At 58.3% G+C, this 18,595-nt stretch overlaps 1 protein-coding gene across 7 annotated transcripts; it reads right to left on the bottom strand.

The window, feature by feature from the left end:
* Positions 1–1,823: 1,823 nt before the first annotated feature.
* ZMIZ2 (zinc finger MIZ-type containing 2) lies at positions 1,824–18,393 on the bottom strand. Of its 7 annotated transcripts, none has more exons than XM_070467150.1 (20): positions 18,324–18,393; positions 11,698–11,832; positions 11,420–11,534; positions 10,885–11,087; positions 10,451–10,643; positions 9,933–10,196; positions 9,602–9,778; positions 8,885–9,040; positions 8,512–8,680; positions 7,724–7,868; positions 7,437–7,647; positions 6,674–6,779; positions 6,306–6,463; positions 5,328–5,395; positions 5,017–5,085; positions 4,524–4,768; positions 3,853–4,022; positions 3,529–3,768; positions 3,177–3,212; positions 1,824–2,819 (listed from the first exon to the last, which is right to left on the bottom strand). In XM_070467150.1, the coding sequence occupies exons 2-20, from the start codon at positions 11,745–11,747 to the stop codon at positions 2,712–2,714; spliced, it is 2,883 nt and encodes a 960-aa protein (XP_070323251.1). In that variant the 5' UTR covers positions 11,748–11,832; positions 18,324–18,393; the 3' UTR covers positions 1,824–2,711. The 7 variants fall into 7 exon arrangements, with proteins under 7 accessions (XP_070323251.1, XP_070323246.1, XP_070323256.1 ...); XM_070467145.1 differs by lacking the exon at positions 18,324–18,393 and adding an exon at positions 17,981–18,151; XM_070467155.1 differs by lacking the exon at positions 18,324–18,393 and adding an exon at positions 17,981–18,146 and having other exon boundaries at positions 8,885–8,962.
* Positions 18,394–18,595: the final 202 nt, after the last annotated feature.

The following is an 18,595-nucleotide window of genomic DNA, read 5'->3' as shown; positions in this document are numbered from 1 at the left end:
AATGAGAAGCCATAATAAAAAGCCTGCACACTGCACCAGAGTAGACCCCACTCGCTGCAACTAGAGAAAAGCCCATGCAGCAACAAGGACCCAGTACAGCCAAAATTAAACTTTTTGGCTCACAAAATACAATTTGTATAGTGTTTTATACTGTAATTAAGTTGTGGTTTCTCCTGTGACCCTTCAGTTTTTGAAGTGTCCATTTCCACATTTGAGTTTTCCAGCAGATAAGCGTCTTCTCTTCTGTTATCTACATTTCACTGTGGTCAGACTACATTCTTTAGTATGATTTCAACTTTTTTTTATTGAGACTTGCTTTACAGTCTAACACGTGGTCTCTCCTGGAGAATGTTCCACATGCACTTAAAAATAACATGTATTCTGCTGCTGTCGGGTGAACTGTTGTTAGGCCTAGTTGGCTTTTTTTTTTTTAAGTTGTGTATTTGGTATGTACATTGTGCTTAGTCACTCAGTTGTGTCTGACTCTGTGACCCTTTGGACTGTAGCCCTCCAAGTTCCTCTGTCCATGGGATTCTCCAGGCTAGACTGGAGCAGGTTGCCATTTTCCTCCTCCAGGGGATCTTCCTGACCTAGGAATAGGACCTACATCTCCTGTCTTCAACATTGCAGGCACATTCTTTACCTGCTGAGCCATCAAGGACTTACTGGGATATACAATATATGAAGCATTTGAAGCTCATGAAACCACCGCTCCCCTTGAGGATGAGGACACCATTGATACTCTCCCTGGACATACCCATGCTGTTCTGATGGAAAGCAACGTGGCCAACACGTTGACCATCTTGCTTCCCTTCATCACTGCATCGTGTGTGTGAATCCATGAAATGTACATATTTGGTGTCATGTTTTACAGGAATGCCATCACATTTCATCAACTCCCACACCTTAATTTCATCCTGCTGTTTGAGAAGATGCTGCAGTGACATTGGAGCTGGGGGCCCTGATGGTGTGCGATTTCCCCTCAGACCCGCTCCCCCCCGCCACGGGTGGAGTTTGAGTAGCTAGAAGCTATCTTGGCTCATCCCCACCTCCCGCTCTCCCCACTCCACCCAACACCCAGAATGTTACAGGCCGAGGGTGCAGAGGCCCACGAGACCTCAAGTTGGGACAACATTCCCAGCTATGCCTAATGCCCCCCAGAACGGGTAGGAGCGTGCCCCCCCCCACCACTCCTAGGGGTGGGTTGTGCTGGGCCTGTCTCTGACCCTGTTGCCTACCTATCCTTGGGGTGGGCTTCTGGGCAAACCCTGGGGCTTGCCTCTTTGCCCCTTGCAACCCTGGGGCCACTGTTCCTCCCGTAGCCTTTCTCTACTTCCGTTCCCTCAGGTAGAAACAAGGCTGCAGAGGCATAGGAAGGCCCACACCTGGGGTTTCAAAATGTCAGTGGGCAACCTGGAGCCGCCCCATCCTGGACACTGCCCCACGTCCACTGGGGCTGGTCTCTGGCTGTGCTCCCTCCTCTCCCCGACAGGGCTCATAAGCCTTTTCTGCTGGACTGGAAGGCCCACGGGGCCGCTCGGGCCGTGAGCGCACAGATGCACCAGTGTGCAGCTGGTCAGGCACTCAGAGCCTGCCCCTTGGCCCCACAGCTGGCTCCACGCCCGAGGCAAGCCCACACGGTGACGTGGTGGCAGATGTGTCTCCCAGCCCTGGTGACACTTCACAAATAGCTCTCTAGCCAGAGCCAACTTGGAAAATTCCAGGGACAAGGAAATTTACCACGGGTTGCAAATAGTTGGTCCTTGCCTTGAGCAGGGAGCCCCGCCCATGTGTGGTAAACAGGTGGAGCAGGAAGGAGGGACTTGCCAGGCCCACCACGAGGGAGTCCTTTAATAGAGACAGGCAGACAGGGGACACGACTCGGCCCTGCACCTAGAGTGTGGTGGCCCCTCCTCCCCCACCTGGCATGGCCCCAGGGTGGACGTGGGAGGAGAGGTGGACTTAAAAAACACTGTGGGACCAATTCTTCACTCTTACAGAAACAGGGAACTTTGGGGGAACAGGCTGCTGGAGAATCTGCACATGGGGTCGAGTCTGAGCCCAACCAACAGCAGAAGGGAGCCTGTTGCCCCCCACCGCTCCCGGCCTGCACATGGTGAAGACAGGAGCCCACGGAGACCCAACCTGCACAGAGGAATCAGCCACCCTACATCTATTAGTGTTTCTACACTATGTACACTGTTGTGCTTTAGAGCCCCCCACCCCCAGCCTCAGCCTGAAGCCTCTGCCATAACGAGTTGGGCAAGACCAGGCCCCAGGACAGAGTAACCCACTCCTTGCTGGCCTAGGGCCAAACGGGTCACTGAAACAGAAAGGTCAACGCTGGACAAGATGCAGGCTGGTGGGAGCAGGCGGGGTGAGGGGCCTGGGTGAGGCTGGAGTTCAGGGGTGGTGGGTATGCATGAACCAGGCAGGGCTGGACAAGCATGGGCTGGCACAGATGGGGACAGGGCTGGGCATCTCCTCAAAAACAGTTCTGCAGCTGCAAACCGGGCCAGTGAGAACCCTGCCCCAGGGCTCCCTTCCCAGCCAGTGCGGTGCGGCCTCCGGCAGCCAGGTGTCGGGGGCGGGTCCCAGATCCAGGTGTACACGTGGGGAGGGCCGCTGGTGTCAGGTGGGGCTGGGCTGGAAAGAAGGGTGCGAGACATCGGTGGACACATCCCTGCCAGCCAGGTGGTTGACAAACAAGATCAGTTGTTCTCGAAGAGAGAAAGCAGGTCATCGTTGCTGTTCGTGGGGAGGTCGGGTGGGCCCAGGTAGGACAGCAGCTCATCGGGGTTAGTCAGTTCTGGAAGCAGCTGGGGACAAAGCAAACCTGATAGCAGCTCTGGCCTCGGACCTGCCACAGCATCCCAACCGGGTCCCCAGGCCCAGCCGGGAAGTGGGGTGCCCCCCCCGCCAGCCTCCAACACAGGCTAGCACCAGAGCCCCTCAGCCTGCTCCTCACAGGGCCTCTTCCTGCCAAAGACTGCTCAACAACCAGGAATCACTTGTGTTAAGCTGTCCAAGGACAACATGGGACACCCCGGCCCATGAGGGGTCCTGAACACGAACAGCATGAATGCAGAAGGTGGAATTTTCTGCTTTGAGCTGTGCTTGCCACATTTTTTCACGTTGAACTTTGTATTCATTTATCAGGATGGAGGGACAATCACCTGTCTTTTATGCACTGGTTCTGGCTCGCACACCACCTGTGAGTCAGACAAGTCAAGTCAGACCCTAAGGCCGGTGTCATTGGCCACAAGCCAAGTCTTCTCGGGGACTCTGCATGTGCCATGTTGGCGCGCAGGTCCCGAGAACCAGGTGCCTGGACACAATCACCCCACAGCTACTCTGGACACCTGACAACAAAAATGCTGGCATCACCCAACCAGCTCTCCCCGAGTCTGGAAGTCATGGAGGAGTCACTGTCTTTCCTTCTATGAAGTGCACGGACCCTGGGGACAACAGATAAGCACCCCCGAGCCCCAGCTCCAAGTGCTCCCCAACACAGGGCCCAGTACTCACGTCCAGAGCCGGTTCCGGGGCCTCCCCTGCCCCAGACACAGGGTGCCCCATCATGCCTGTGGCAGCACTGAAGGCCAGCTCGCTGAGAGGCCCCGAGTTCACTGGGCCCAGAGCTGGCCGGGATGTTGGGGGAGGGTTTGGATGGTGCAGCTGGGGCCCTGGGGGGCCTCCAAGGTTAGGGGCGTGCAGCCCCGGGGGCCCAGGGTTATGGGCTGGGTCCAGGTGACCTGCTGGTGCCATCTGAGGAAGGAGAGAACAACCTAGTAAAACGGCTCGAGGGCTCCCTGGGGGGACAGCTCCACAACCTTTTGACTCGACACTGACCTGGCCTGGGAGGCAGGGGCCGGACTTCTCTGGCGTCAAGAGGTTGCTGGGAATGTCGGACTGATAGGAGACAGGCGGTGGCCCTGGGGTGAACTCAGTCAGGGTTGGGGTGCTGGGTGTGGTGGGTGGGAAGGATTCGGGGAAGGTCCCGGGTCCCAGGAAGCTGGAACCTGAGAGAGGAGAGCCAGGTCCAGGTGAGGGCAGGGGGCTCATGCTGGCTGAGCCACGAGGGCAGCCTGGCCACAGCACGGGCGGGACTCACTGCGCTCGCCCAGAGGATGTTGGCCTTTATGAAGTTGCTACTTGGGAAAGGGCATTTCTTCTCGCTGCTGCTGGGGGAAGTGGTCATGCCACTGCCAGGAGGCTGTGAGGGGACAGGAATGGGACCCACCACGCCCAGACACTCCCACCCACAAGGCTGGATGCGGCTGGTCTGGAAGTGTGCCAACACAGACCTCTGTTCCAAACCTCTGGGGAGGTGGGCGCAGCCATAGCCCGGGCACCTCTGCCCATCCCCCACCACCCAGCTGGGCATCTGTACCCCCAAGTCTCCAACCAGGCCCCCAGGCTCGTGGCCCTCAGAGCAACGCGTTCACAGGTGGCAGACTAGTGGGAGAGGTTGGATCATCGCCCAGGGCCCTAATTTTCCAGGGCAAGTCCCCTGTACTCACCCTGGCTGGAGTAGTCGCCAGGGGCCGGGGCTGAGGGGGGCTGCAGGGGGGTGAAGGGTGTGGCACCCGGGCCCAGGGCGGCGATCATCTCCATCACACTGGGCATGAGCATGTGGGCAGGGCTCACAGTGCGGCAGCGCTTCAGCACCGGCCCATCCGGCTCTTCCTTGACATGCAAGTCAGGCTTCACTGGCACTGGCTTCCAGCTGCACGTGGGGTCGATGGTGATCTCCTCATAGTCAGAGCTGGGCAGGGACAGCAGGGCTGGTTACCACCTGCCCTGCCGCCTCTCCTGGCCCTGCACTGTTTCTAGGCCAACCTTCCACTCAAATGCTTGTGGCCGCCCAGCACGCTCCACGTGCCTGTGGCATGCAGGTCGGACGTGGATTCCGTCCATGGCCTGGAGCTGAGCCCGCTCCATGCTGGGTCAGCACGGGGTGTCTCCGCACCTGTCCCAGGGCTGCCCTCTGGGGCTGCAGGAAAGGAGACTTACTTCTGAATGTAAATAAGGATGCCCAGCATGTACTGGTCCACCTCTAGGCCCTCCAGCAACGCCGTCTTGCTGTAGAAAACCAAGGGGACACAGCTCAGACGGCTGGCTCGACCTCACCTGGGGCATGGACCCCATCACATCTCTGCCCCCTGTGTGAGGTGACCCTGTGTGAGGTCCCTGCCTAGAGCAGCACCATCCTCACATCTGGGGCAGGCACTTCTCAGTGCTGATGGAAGGAAATGACTGTTAACAGCCTGTGAGGACGTGCCACCCACCCCCAGAGCCACGGGGACTGCTTCTGACACACTCACTTGCACACGGGGCACCTCCAGGTCCCTCGCTCACAGTTAAGCTGTAAATAGGACTCCAGGTCAAAGCACTGCAGAGAAAGGGGAGACAGTTACTCACATTGGGGTTGGGGGTAACCCAGCCATGCCCTGAGAGCCAGCCCTGCATTTCTAGGGACGTGGGGCTTATTTACTGCATGTTGAGAAGGTGCATGTGCCAGGCTTTCACTGTGGCACCATCCTCACAGATGTAAGAGACAGGATGCCTATGGAGCCCTCATGGGAATGACATGTGGCCAAAGCAAGAATTGGTCAACCGTGCTGATAGGGAACAACTTCCAGGACGTGGTGTGGAAGAAAAACATTAAGTAGAGCGATGGGTATACAGCTTATGTAACCAAAGGTGGAGGGTGAGGGGAGAGTGCGGGTACGTGTCTACCCAGAGTGTTTCTGCAGAAAGAAACTCAGGTGCTGCTCCTGGGGGCAAGGCAGGGAGCAGACTGTGCCCTGCATCCCCGACGCTGTTTGAAATGGGAGCCCCAGGACTTCCCTGGTGATCCAATAGCTAAGACCCGTGCTCCCAATGCAGGGGGCCTGGGTTTGATTCCCGGTCAGGGAACTATACCTCACATGCTGCAACTAAGAGTTCACATGCCACAGCTAAAGATTCTGCCTATAGTAACTGAAAGATTCCATGTGCCGCAACAGACTGAAGATCTGCATGCCATAACTAAGACCCAGTGCAGCCAAATAAGTAAATAAAATAGTAAATAAGTAAAATACAATGGAGCCCCAAGAACCCAGTAAAATGGCTGTTATACTTAGGATAATATTAGAAGAAACAAAAGCCCAGCCTGAGGGAAGAGGGCAGGGGAGCCAGGCAGCCTGTCCACAGGCTGTCCTGCCCTGCCACCCACCAGCTGAGGTGCTCAGAGGCCACATTCGCCAAAAACAGTAAAACAGCAGCAAAAGCTTTGGCAAAGCTTTGGGGTGACCACCCACCTGTATGTGGCGACAGTCGTGGCCCCGGGCAGGGAGCTGGATCCTGCGGAAGGTGATGGGGCACTTGAGGGCCACCTTGATGGCTGTCTGCTCCACCCCATCCTCTCCGTTGGGTCCTGGGGTGCCAGGAATGGTTCCGCTGCTGAAGTTCCGCTTTACTGACACCAACAGGGGAAAGCAGGATGTGAGTGAGGGCTGCCAAGCGGGACCAAGCCACTGCTAGCTCAGCACCTCGGAGGGCCATTCTGGGACTGATCGCTCCCCCTGGCATGGAGCCCCGACCCCGAGGAGATAGCCGTGTCTACCATGGGGAAGTGCCAGGTGTGGCAGCGGCCCCAGCAGAGCCGGGGAGCGCGAGGGCCACTCACTCTTGGTGATGCAGTGCTCGGCGGGCAGGAGGCGCTTCTTGAGGAGGCCCTGCAGCACGGAGCGGACAGACGGCCGATGCACCAGCTGCAGCACGAAGAGGTGAGACTGCAGTGGGAGGATGTGGTCAGCGGGGGGCGGCGCAGGGAGGCTCTGTGCTGGCCCACCCTCCTCTCACAGCCAATGCACAGGCGGGCTACTACCACGCCTCCCCGGGGAGTCAGGAGCCCACACCCACACCTATTGGTAAAGCTCACTGTGTGTCTGAACCAGTGTTCAACCACGGCCTCTCTGTTGAAACACAATTATTCGAGAGGCCCCTGAGTGCATCCTGCCTACAGCATCCACTGGTATCCTATGCTGGGTCCATGTGATAACATCCCAGCCCACAGGGCTGCATTAGGATTGCCTTGCCTCTGCTCCTTCCCACCTAAGCTGATCAGAGCTGTGCATCTAAGTGCCTCTTCTAGTGCTGGATCTGGAGCTGCCAGAACCCAGATGACTCCTTAACAAGGATTCAGGGTCAGCTGGGACTCGGGACTTTGTGAGCTTCTTCCAGGAAACAGGCAAGCTTAGCTTGCTTCTCTTACATAATTAACATTTGATGCTTACATGAGCATCAAATCTAGTTACTGAACCTAACTGGAAAGCTGCCAGGACATTTTAAACTGAGACCCTTTTCTCTAAGGCCCATCATGGGAAGGAGAGCCAGTGCCGTCTTCTTCAGTGATGATGGCCCCGCCCTGCCTTGCCACGGGCACTCACGCAGCAGCAGGCGGTGACGGTGATTTGGATGGTGTTGCGGCCCGGCTGGCACACGTGCTTCAGGTAGAGGGGCTTGTGGGAGGTCTTGTTGTCGCCGCGCTCGATGGTGAGTGGGGTGGCGTTGACACTGACCTGCACCGAGGCCGGCCAGTTGGTGTTCATCTGCCGGTCCTCGTGGTGGTAGCACTTGAACTGCAGCTCCAAGTCAGGCCTGCATGGGGAGGATGGACGCTGAGAGTCAGGGGGCGGTGGGTGGGGCCTCGAGCCGTTGGCAGGCGTCCGCTCACCTCAGCATCAGGGTCTTGTAGACGGAGTCTCGGAGCTGGAAGGCATGGTTGCTCACCGCCAGGTTGTGCTGCAGGCGGAAGGGCTCCAGGACCACCCCGTCCCTCACGGGGAAGGTCAGCCGCAGCTCGTCACAGGGGCCACTGCCTGGAAGCAGGCCATGCAGGTGTGAGCAGGCCACCAGTCCTGGATGGCCACGAGGCCAGGCAGCCTGCCCCTGCCCCCATCGTGGGGCCCATGGTTGAGGAGAGTGTGGCCCCTCCTCCCCTTTCATGGGGCTGGGCCTTAGGACAGCATCTCTCCTAGGACTCTGGGCTCGGCCTTCACCTCCAACAGAAACAGGATCTTGGTGACCCGCCATTCTTCCCTGCCTGAGTCGCCTGGCCCAATGATTCCTGCATCATGACTCTCAAGAGAACACGCTCCCCACCCAAAAAGGTGGCGCTTTTGGTGCTTTCAGAGGGAGCAGGAGGCAGAAGAGGTGTGAACGGGCCACCTGCTACCACCCCAGTGCTCAAGTCAGGGTTTTAAGACCCCAGCTGCTGCTGCTGCTGCAGTGGTCTCCCAGATATCAGGAGTGGGCTTCTGGGGGCCCATACATACTCCGGAACCATACCCAAAACTTTGGATGCATGGCTATTTTTCTAGAGAGGTGATCCACACCTCGAATAGATTTGCAAAGAGCTCCATTAACAGAAAATAAAGGTGAAGCGCTCCTCTCACCCACCAAGTTCCCTGCAGGACTCTCCAGAGCCCTTGCCCACCAGTCCTGAGAGCAGACCTCACTCACCAGGCGGCGATGGGTGCAAGTTGCTCACACTGGGCTTGAGGTCAGGCAGGAAGGGAGACTTGACCTCCTGACTGGTAGACATGTAGGGGATGCTGCTGCCGGGGGTCATGGGTGGCGTGGGGCTCCCGGGCAGTGGGGAGCTGGGGTAGCCAGGGATGGAACGAGCGGGCTGTGGCATGGAACAAACAGTGGAGGTGGACTGGTGAGGGGGTGCTTGTTCCTGGAGCACCAGCTGGGAACGGTCAGGCCAGGGATGGGCAGGGGGCAGCCCCAGGGGCGCTTGGCTGGGCCTCCACACGCCCTCCTGCCTGAGTGCCCTCTCTCCCCGCATCCACCCCGTGGGCCTCCCGCCCGCTTGCCCATCTGACCATACCCCACTCAGGCCAGGCTGGCTGTAGCTGATGCTGCCCCCGTTGAAGCTGGCACCCTGCCCGTTGAACTGTTCTGCAGGCTGCAGGAGAGAAAACCGCATGTGTGTGGGGCTGCCGCCTGCCTCCGAGCAGGGCCTGGAACTGACCCTAGGAGAGGACTGGTGACAGCACATGCATGGGTGGGTGTTGGTCTTTTTCCTTTATACACTTTTTGGGTTCCCCAAATAATCTACAGGGAGCACACACAGATTTCATAATTTACAGAATTACCACTACAGAAAAAGAGCTGACCCCACACATCAGAGGGATTTACAGGGAAGCCACAGAGGCTGAAAGGACTTAGGTTCTCACATCTCCTCGCCCTTCTCTAGCAGCATCTCTACCACTCAGGCCCCTCCTGACCCTCTGGCCTGTCCCCTTGCTGGGCTACTTGGCAGCAAGCAGAGGAAATGGGGACACTTCTCCCTAGAGTGGCTTGGTATCTGCCTGATAATCCCTACGCCATACCTCTCACAGAGGCTCCTTTCACACCTGTATGCCTGTCCTGGGAGCTGCCCTACACTAGTTGGGACCCCTGTGAAGCTCGTGGCTGCCTGTCACCTGAGCACTCCGGGGCCCACTCCCCAGCCGGCCCTGGTTGCCTCAAGGTCTGTCTGTGTCCCACAAAGCTGGGAGCAGGGCCAGCAGGGGCCCCAGAGGCCGGGTGGAGCCGGCCCTACCTTGAAGTGTGGTCCCGCAGGGCTGGCGGTGGACAGGGATGCGCTTGTGCCCTGCTGCAGGGGCAGCCTGTGCCCAGGGTAGGAGGATGGGGCAGGGGGCTGCCCGGGGCCAGGGGCATACTGGGTGGCACCAGGCGTATACTGGCCTCCTGGCAGGTACTGCTGCCCAGGGTACACCTGAGAAAGGAAAGAGGCGAAAGGCCCAGAAGAAGAGGTGTCGGGGAAGCTGGTTCCCACAAAGGGACGGTGGAGTCCCTCATCAGGCATGGCCAGTGCTCTCACATCCAACGACTCTGATGGCCCTTGTGAGGAGGGAAGCCCGGCTACTCACCTCGCCTGAGTAGGCTCTCTTGACACCCTGTCGGGGCAGCGGCTGGGCCTGGGGGGGGCCCGGGTACCCTTGCTGGGGCAGGCGCTGCCCTGAATAGAGGGGCGCCATGCCTGCTGCCCGGGTGGGGTTCATGCCCATGGGGCTCATGCTGGAGGGGCCCATCAGCCCTCCCACGCTGGCCGGGTTCATGCTGCTGGGCACGCTGGGCCCTCGGGGACCACTGTGCTGCAAGAACTGGCTGTTAAAAGACTGTCCGGCCCCCATCTGGGAAAAGAAAACAAGAACCATCCAGACCTTACCCACCAGTGTGGGTGCCACCCCCAAGCCCACCCCTTGCAGGCAGGCTGTCCCCAGCCCGGGACCTCTCCCCTCAGATTCCCACTCCCTTCCTGTCTCATCTTCATCAGCCCTGAAACATGGCCTGCATGTCCCCAAGTCCTCCACCCTGGTTTCCTGACAGGCCCCCGTCTTCCGGGCCAGCACACATGGGCCACACAGGAGGAGCTGCGGGGCCTCACCGCTCCGTACTGGCTCAGCTCCTGGCTCTGCTTCTCCTGGAGGGCGGCCACAGTGGCCGTGGCTGTGGCGGTGGCCGTGGCGGCAGCAGCAGCCACTGCAGCAGCTGCCGCTGCTTGAGTGAAGTCAGTGGATGGCCGTGCTGAGTGTGAGGGGAGGCCCAGGCTCCCCGGGCCCCCTGGGCCGCCCGCATACCTGCAAGAAACAGAAGGCTCAGCTCAGAGGCACTTCCCTGGCCTCTCCTGAGGGGGGGCACACGGCACCTACGGGGAGCCCCATTCTTTCCCAGACACCCCATCATTATCTCAGGAGCTGGCAGGAGCAGCAAGGTCACAATAATTCCCGATACACAGTTCCCTGGTGCCCACCAAGTAAGAAGCATCGCGCCCCCAGAGGGCTCCTGGCACACCTGCCAGGGGAGGAGGGTCCTGCTTACCCAGTAGTGAAGCCAGGGCCCCCGGGGTAGCCCCCGCGGCCATACACCCCTTGCGGCACGTAGCCCTTGTTGGCACCACCCTCACCGAACGCCTGCTGTCCAAGGCACTGTGGGGAGCTCAGGGCAGAGCTGCCACCTGCCATGCCGGGCATCACGGAGCTGCCGGGGGGGCTCCCTGCAGGGCCCATGGGGTTCCCCAAAACCTACAAGGAACCGAGAATCACTAAAGGAGACCATGCAAACAACCTGCTTTGTGCAGTGGTTCTAAAGTGCTGGAAAGAAGAGGCCTGGCAGGTGAGGAGGTGGAGGTGGGGGCAGAGGGGAGGGGTGGTCCAGAGGGGTGGTGGGGGTGGTGGGGAGCTGCGCACAGGTGGGGGTGTGGAGGCCAGGCAAAGACAGGAGGAGAGGATCCCATGCCATGCGTGGAAGAACTGGTTTCAGAGGACGTGGGAGACCCAGGAAGCCCTGGCTCCACGCCTCCAAGACCTGAGCTGGGCGCTGACGCCTCCCAGGGTGGGGCCAGGGCTGGGCTCACCTGGCTCTGTGCTGCGTTGCCGACTCCCCACACGGTTGTGACCACAGACAGCGATCCTGCTGGCTGAGTGGCACTCTGTTGCCAAGGCACCGCCTCATATGCGAATGGACCATCACTGCACAGAGAGGCACAGGTGGGGAGCCTGGGTGAGGAGGCCTCAGGTGCCGAGAACCCCATCAGGGAGGATCTGAAGGCTGAGAGCAGCGGGGTCCCGCTCCACCACCATCCTCCCACGTTCAGAGGCCTGAGAGGGGAGGGCAGCCAGAGCCCCCACTCACCTGTGTGGTGCGGGGGGCAGGGCAGGTTTCATGGGGTTCATGGGGTTCATTGGCTTGGGAACAGCCTGAAGGCCAGGTCTGCGGGAGACAGGAAGCAGCCCGCACCAGTGCTCACGTGAGACTCGGCTGCTCTGGCTGCGGGGACAAGGGGGACAGAAGTGCATGGAGACGCAGCTGGGAGTACCAAGCCCCGTCCTGCCTCTGCTCTCAAGGATGGAGGGTGACAGGCGACCTGGGGGCCCACTCGGGGTGGGGTGGGGCGGTCAGGCCACCCTGGCATTGGCCCAACCTTACACTGCCCACCCTGGCAAACCTCTGCTCACCACACCCCCTTATATCTAGCTCAGAAGCCAGCATTAGCCCTTGCTGGTCAGGCCCTGCCACCAAGCACTCCTGGGATACCTTTGGAAGATGGAAGAAGGCTTTCTGATCCTCAAAACCTTCCACATTCCCCCTCCCTATGTGAAGGCATGGATACATATAGAAGCCAGCGAGTATTCAGGACCCATCTGCCAGAATCCACCCCAGCCCCTCTCCTCCAACCACACACAAGGCCCCCGGGTGGAGGGCAAGGCCAGAAGCACATAGGGGGCCACCAGGAGGCACTACCCCGCCCCATGGTGGGCAGGCCCTCCAGATGCCAGAGTCACAGGGTCAGCTGTCCTCCAGCCAGATTAGGGGATGGGTGTGTGTGTGTGGGTCGCCTGCTGGAACTCGGTGTGGGGTCAGCAGCTCATCCTTGGCTGGCAGCCCCCCACCCCACAGCAGCAGAAGGGTGACACGTACCCACTCTCTCATTCTGAGGCCAAGGGGGCTGCCCAGGGCAGACCTGACCCCTACAGGTTGTCTGACGTCCAGGGTGATGATGCAACAAGGCAGGGAGGCACACACAGTGCAGTGGGCAGAGGGCTGGGGGCGACCCAATGGGGACACAGCAGCAGGGGCCAGTGGACACTCATGGAGCTTGTGTGCCAACGCTGGAAAGGGGGGATGCTTCCCCCCACTGTGTGGGGCCCGCTCTCTTCCACTTAGCACCTCAGAAAACCAGCGAGGCAGTGGCTGGCTTCTCCTTCAGGCTGCCAACGCCTTCAGATACCCCCGCAAGCAAACCCTTCACCTACCAGGCTGAGGGCCCTTGCTGGCACTCCCAGGGCCACTTTCCACACACACCTCCACTTAGCCTAACCACAGTGGCCATGGTTCTCAGGGGGTCTCAGGGGAAGCCCCACTCGACCTGTGTCAAGATTCCATCCTAGAGCACCACTGCCTTTTAGGGGCTTCAAGGCCTCACACACACACACAACCTGGGGAAGCATTTCAAGGCCACACACGCACACACACACACATACACACACACAAAACCTGGGGAAGCTAACTTGCAGAGGTTCAGTCTTGCCTCCTCAGAACTCAGAGTGCCTCCCTCCGGCTCAGGAGCAAAAGGGCAGCCCTGGGACTCACTCAAACCCAGAGCTCACACTCCATCTGGACCTCACAGACAGGGCAGCCCCAGGCAGGTAGGGTTATGATCAAGTCCTCTGCAAACACAGTTCTGAAGGCACATGGAGCGGGGGCTCCTCCACAGTCCCTCCACAGGACCCCAGAGCAGGTCAAGGGGACAGTGGGACTGTGGCTTGGGCCCCGGGCCTCCCACAGAGCACTGGGGTAAGCAGGTCCCAGAATTGGAGCCAGGGCTGGGAGGGGAGGTGATAGATTAGACAAGCAGAGGAAGGAGGCATCTGGTGGGCTTGTCCACCTCACACCTGGCCCTGCTCCCCTTCCCTATGCTCCTCCCCAGAGGAGTCAAGCTCCAGACCACGTGACAACCAGGAAGCAGAGGCCAAAAAAGCAAGGGGCTGGTGGCTCCAGAAGGCTCAGGGGTCGCTGGACTTAGGCCTGTGAGCCAGAATCACCCAGCCAGGCAAGGGAAGGCTGGTTGTCCCCAGTGGGGACAACCACCAGGATGGTAACACTGCAATGAGGGATGGGGGGTGCTGCCAACAGACAGAAACTCTCCCCAGACCTGCTGAGTGGGGCCTGGAGCAATATACAGGGTTTTCAGGACTTAGAACATAGACAGGCTACTCTAGACTGTGGTGTTGGCAGGGGGATTGACTCAGAGGTCAACAGAACAAACGAGACAACTCAATAGAAACCCACACAAACATGCCCAATGGAAAAAGTTTTTGACAAAGGTGCACAAAGGAGGAAAGACAGTATTTTCAACAAATGGTGCCGGACCTATTGGACATGCAAAAGCAGAAGACAAACACAGACAAAAAAACCCCCTAAACTTCACATCTTAGAGATTAACTCAAAGTGGGTCATAGATTTTAAATGTACAGCACAAAGTCAGAGAACTTTCTTAGATCTGACACAAAAAGCATGATTCATAAAAGGAAAAACTGAATATTTCTGCTCTGTGAAAGACCCCACAAAGAGGATGAAAAGACAAATTATAAACTGGAAGAGATATCTGCAAGCTATGTATCTGACAAAGGACAAGTATCTAGAATAAATAAAGAACTCTCAAAATGCAAAAGTTAAAAAAAAATTAGAAGACAGGCAAAAGATATGGAGACATTTCACCAAAGAGGATGTACAGATGGCAAATAAACATCCGAAAAGAGGTTCACCATCACCAGCCATCAGAGAAATGCAAATTAAAACCACACTGAGGTATCACTACACACTTACCATGATGGCTAAAATAAGAAAACAGTGGGATTTCCCTGGTGATTCAGTGGCTAAGACTCTGCACTCCCAATGTAGGGGGCCTGGGTTGGATCTCTGATCAGGGAACTAGATCCCACGTGCTGCAAAGATCCCACATGCCACAACTAAGACCTGGCACAGCCAACAACAAAAAAAGTGACACCATCAAATGCTGGCTGGGAGAAGTTGGGTCTCTCATGCATGGTTGGTGGGAATATAGAATGGTACAGCCACTCTGAAAAATGATTTGGTAGTTTCTTATAAAACTAAGCATGCAGCTACTAGACAACCAGGGCTTCCCTGGTAGCTCAGACGGTAAAGAATCCTCCTGCAATGAAGGAGATTTGGGTTTGATCCCTGGGTTGGGAAGATCCTCTGGAGGAAGGCACGGCAACCAGTATTCTTGACTGGAGAATCCCCATGGACAGAGAAACCTGGTGGGCTACAGTCAACGGGGTCACAAAGAGTCGGACATGACTGAGCGACTAAGCATGCAGCACACTATACAACCGAGCAACTGTATTCCTGAACATTTATCTCAGAGGAGTGTAAACTTAGGTTCACGCAAAATATTCACACACAAAAAATGTGAATATTTATAGCAGTTTTATTCCTAACAGCCAAAGAATGGAAACGCAGTATCCTTCAATGGTGGAGAGTTAACCAACTGTGAGCCTGGAGGCATAAAAAGGTAGGGCTACTGATACAGGCACCAACCTGCAGGAATCTCCAGAGAACCATGCTGCATGGAAAAAGCCAGTCCCCAAAGGTTACACATTGTATGATTCCCTTTACATAACATCCTTGAAATGAGGGAATTACACAAATGGAGAGCACACAGGTGGCGGCCAGGGGTTAAACGTGGGGAGGAGGGAAGGGAAGCAAGTGGGAATATAGAAGGTGGGCATGGAATATCTGTATCAACTGTACTGATGGAGTTGTACCCTCCTGTGATGTTGTGCTACACTTTTACAAGATGTTACCACTAGGGAAACCCAGTAAAAGATACAGAGCTCTCTGGGTTATTTCTTGTAATGTCTTAAGAGTCTATAATTCTCTCAAACTACACATTTATTTAATGTACAACCACCACCAGCTCTCTCCCCACAGAGATGCCCAGGGCCATCATTTCCCACACTAAAGCTGGCTGGATTGGCCAGGCCCACTTTGCTGTCCCAAAGGGAAGAGCAGGAGGAAGACAGGGCCCTCTGGCCCAGGTCAGAGTCCCAGGTTCACAACTGCAGCTTCTCCAACGGCAGCTCACCAGAACTCAGCCCCACTTTGAGTTCAGAGGGTGGAGTGAGGCCCAAGACTTGCATTTCCAGTAAGTTTGCAGGTGCTGCTGCTGGTGCCCCGGAGAGCTGGGGAGGAGAGGGGACAGGGCAGGTGCAGGGCGGGGGCCCCTGTGGAGGCTGCTGGTCTGGGGCCCAGGGCAGCTTCCTACATCACGTGAGTCTGGGGAATTCCACCCCCATGACTTCTCTGCTGTGGACAAGACCACAGACATTTCCAGTTCCCCCCGCCCCCGATCTTACTGAGCGGGGGCAGTGACTTCCTGCCAAGCTCCTGAACCAAGTCGGCTCTCTTCCCTGACAAGCCCCAAACTCTCCAGGTTGGGGACCGGGGGACCCTCTGCTCCTGACAAAGGGAGAGAGATGTGGTGTGAGTGCAGACCCTCCTCCCGACTCCTGGCCGTCAGAGGAAGAGTTAAGAAGGAGCCTGGGTGTGTGCAGGGCCAGGGCCAGCCTCTGGTGGCTTCCTGCTGGCGGGGGGCTTTCCCCGCACATCAACTCTCACTGGAAGCCAGGACCTTGGCAGAAAGCCCTGGCGTGATGTCAGTCTAGAAGGCCACATGGCTTTCTGGGGGTCAGATCACATTTTCCTCCAGTAAAAGAGCTACAGGCAACTCACTCCTCACACTCCCCTTTCTCAGGACCTCAGGGTATCTGCACTGTTGTCTCCAAAGTCAGATGTTACCTTGGGTCGACCTCTTCTGCCCCAACTCCATGCTCCGTGCCTAGGCACCCAGCAGCAGCACGCCTGGCGACCACCCAACAGACCCCAGGAGGGCAGTGCCAACACAGTCATAGAGCAGGGACTCGCTGCCTCCTCCAGCACAGGGAATCCACAGTTCCTGGTGACCGGCCCCAAGCAGAGGAACACTGGAGTCAAACAGGCTCAGAGAAGGAAAACTAACAGCTCAAGCGTCCCAGGAGGACATAAAAGTGGGGGCTCACATGCTCAAGTGGCTGAAGTCCTGCCACTCAACTTGGAAGGCCACACACTGACTGGCTGAAGTGTTCAGAGTTCATCCAAGATGCCCAGGAAGGAGCATTACTCAATGGCCCAGGTGTGGGAAATTCCAGAGAACAGCTGGAGGGCTGCCCTGCCCTGAGTCTCAGTTTACAACGTGGAAAATGGGTACACGGTGGCCACTCTAGCACCAAGAGAGGGGAGGAGACATGACCACCTTTAAATCATCAGCCCCGGCTGCCATCCTGGATCCAAGAGCTAGCAGACACTCCATGGGGAGGCCTGGCTGCCTCTGGAGATCAATCCTATGATTGGGTGTCCTCCCAGGTATATCCTACCAGTCCTTCTGAATCTGTCATTCATTATCTCACCTTTCTTTTTCCAGCCAGGAACCACCCTCTGGGTGTGACAAGTCCCCAAGGCCAGTACTCACCCGGCTAGGTTAAGAATCCTTCACCTAACCTGTTACCTCTATCTAGCTTCTTCAAGGGAAGCCCTCTGATCCGGTTCTAGTGTGACAGGATTTGGTGGGTGAATCTGTGATCGCCCTATCAACTGTCTTACAGATCGAGTCACATGTTCTGTGTATTTCCCTGTGAAATCTTCTGAGATAACACAAATGACTTAAATACATCACCATGGATATTCCGCAACTATCGGGAAGAGTATGGGGAACATGATGTAGGGGAGCAGGTCTAGGGGAGGCAAGGAAGGTTCGGAGGAGCAGGGTAGGGGAGCAGGGTTGTGGAGGACAGGGCAGCGGGGGAGCAGATGGGGGAGGCTAGGGTAGGACACCCCTGGGAGGGAGGGCAGGACACGGTCCCACCTGAGCTTCAGTATGTCCTGTCGGGAAAACGGTATTTCCACCAAAATCTCGGCTGGGGGCTGAAAAGTCAGGGTCGCCAGCCCCAGAGCATACCTTCCCGGGTCTCACATCGCGTGCCAACAGCACCACGGCCCGGAGGGGCCCGAAAGGTAAGCCTTCAGGCCACAGCGCAGAAAGGAGGGAGCGAGGCCAGTTTGGGTGAGGGCCCGTGTGAGGCTCCTGCCCAGACACCTCGGGCGCTTGGACGGATTCCGGCCAGCCCCAACAAAGGCTCAGGTGAGGGGTCGCCTCGGCGCGCAGCGGGCCAGTCGGCCCAGGACAACGACGCACGCGCCGCAGGTGCGGCAGGTGGGCGGCAGGGCCGGCTCCAGCCCCGCCGGGGCCCCGCCGAGGTGCTGCAGCGCCGGGCCCGGAGACGCCGCACCTGCCGCCTCCCGCACCTGCCGCACCTGCCGCCCCCGCCGCCCGCACCTGCCCGCCCGGTCCGCTCACCTCCTCGCCGCCCGGCCCGGCCCCTCGCCGCCGCGGCCCGCGGTCCGCGCTGCTCCATGCGCTCAGCCCGCCCTCAGCGCCGCCCGCCGCCCCGGGGCTGCCGCCGCCCGCGCCATCGCGCCGCCGCCCGCTCCGAGGGCACAATGGAGCCGCCGAGTCGCTCATGCATATGCATGACGCCGCGCGCCGACCCCGCCCCCAGGCCAGAGCAGTGGAGCCCCGAGCTAGCGTTCAGGCGCGGGTGGCCGCGGGTCTGCGCAAGCTAGGGCGGCTGGCCGGCCAAGAGCGGGGAGGGAAGGGAGGACGCGTTGGGGATGACCTGCGCTCCCCGCCCCTTCCACACCTTTCCAGGCGCAGCGTCTGCGGAGTCACCAGCGCTTGCTCTCCGCTCCCTGCTGGGGCGGAGCAGAGGAGGCGGGGCCTGAAAGAGGGCGGATCCAGGGGGAGGGGTGGAACCGGGCGGACTGGAGGCGGGGCCTGGAAGAGGGCGGAGTCTTGGCAGAGGCGGGGTCTGCGGAGGTGACCCGGTGTCAATGGGCCACTTCTGGAATGTGTCTTGTAGAAAAAACCATGCGGAATCACACAACTCGTTCTCCTCACTGTTCTTTCCTCTTC

This window comes from Odocoileus virginianus, chromosome 1, assembly GCF_023699985.2.
Source record: "Odocoileus virginianus isolate 20LAN1187 ecotype Illinois chromosome 1, Ovbor_1.2, whole genome shotgun sequence".
NCBI lineage: Eukaryota > Metazoa > Chordata > Mammalia > Artiodactyla > Cervidae > Odocoileus > Odocoileus virginianus.
Note: the sequence above shows the minus strand (reverse complement) of the source record. Positions and strands in the feature narration are given on the sequence as shown.

Coding starts and splice junctions, on each gene's coding strand:
- ZMIZ2 (XM_070467150.1), bottom strand. CDS start 11,747: ATGAACCCCATGAACCCCATGAAACCTGCCCTGCCCCCCGCACCACAC. Junction 11,088..11,419: donor GCAACGCAGCACAGAGCCAG/GTGAGCCCAGCC, acceptor GGTTCCTTGTAG/GTTTTGGGGAACCCCATGGG. Junction 4,023..4,523: donor TGGCGACTACTCCAGCCAGG/GTGAGTACAGGG, acceptor CTCCTCTCTCAG/GTTCCAGCTTCCTGGGACCC.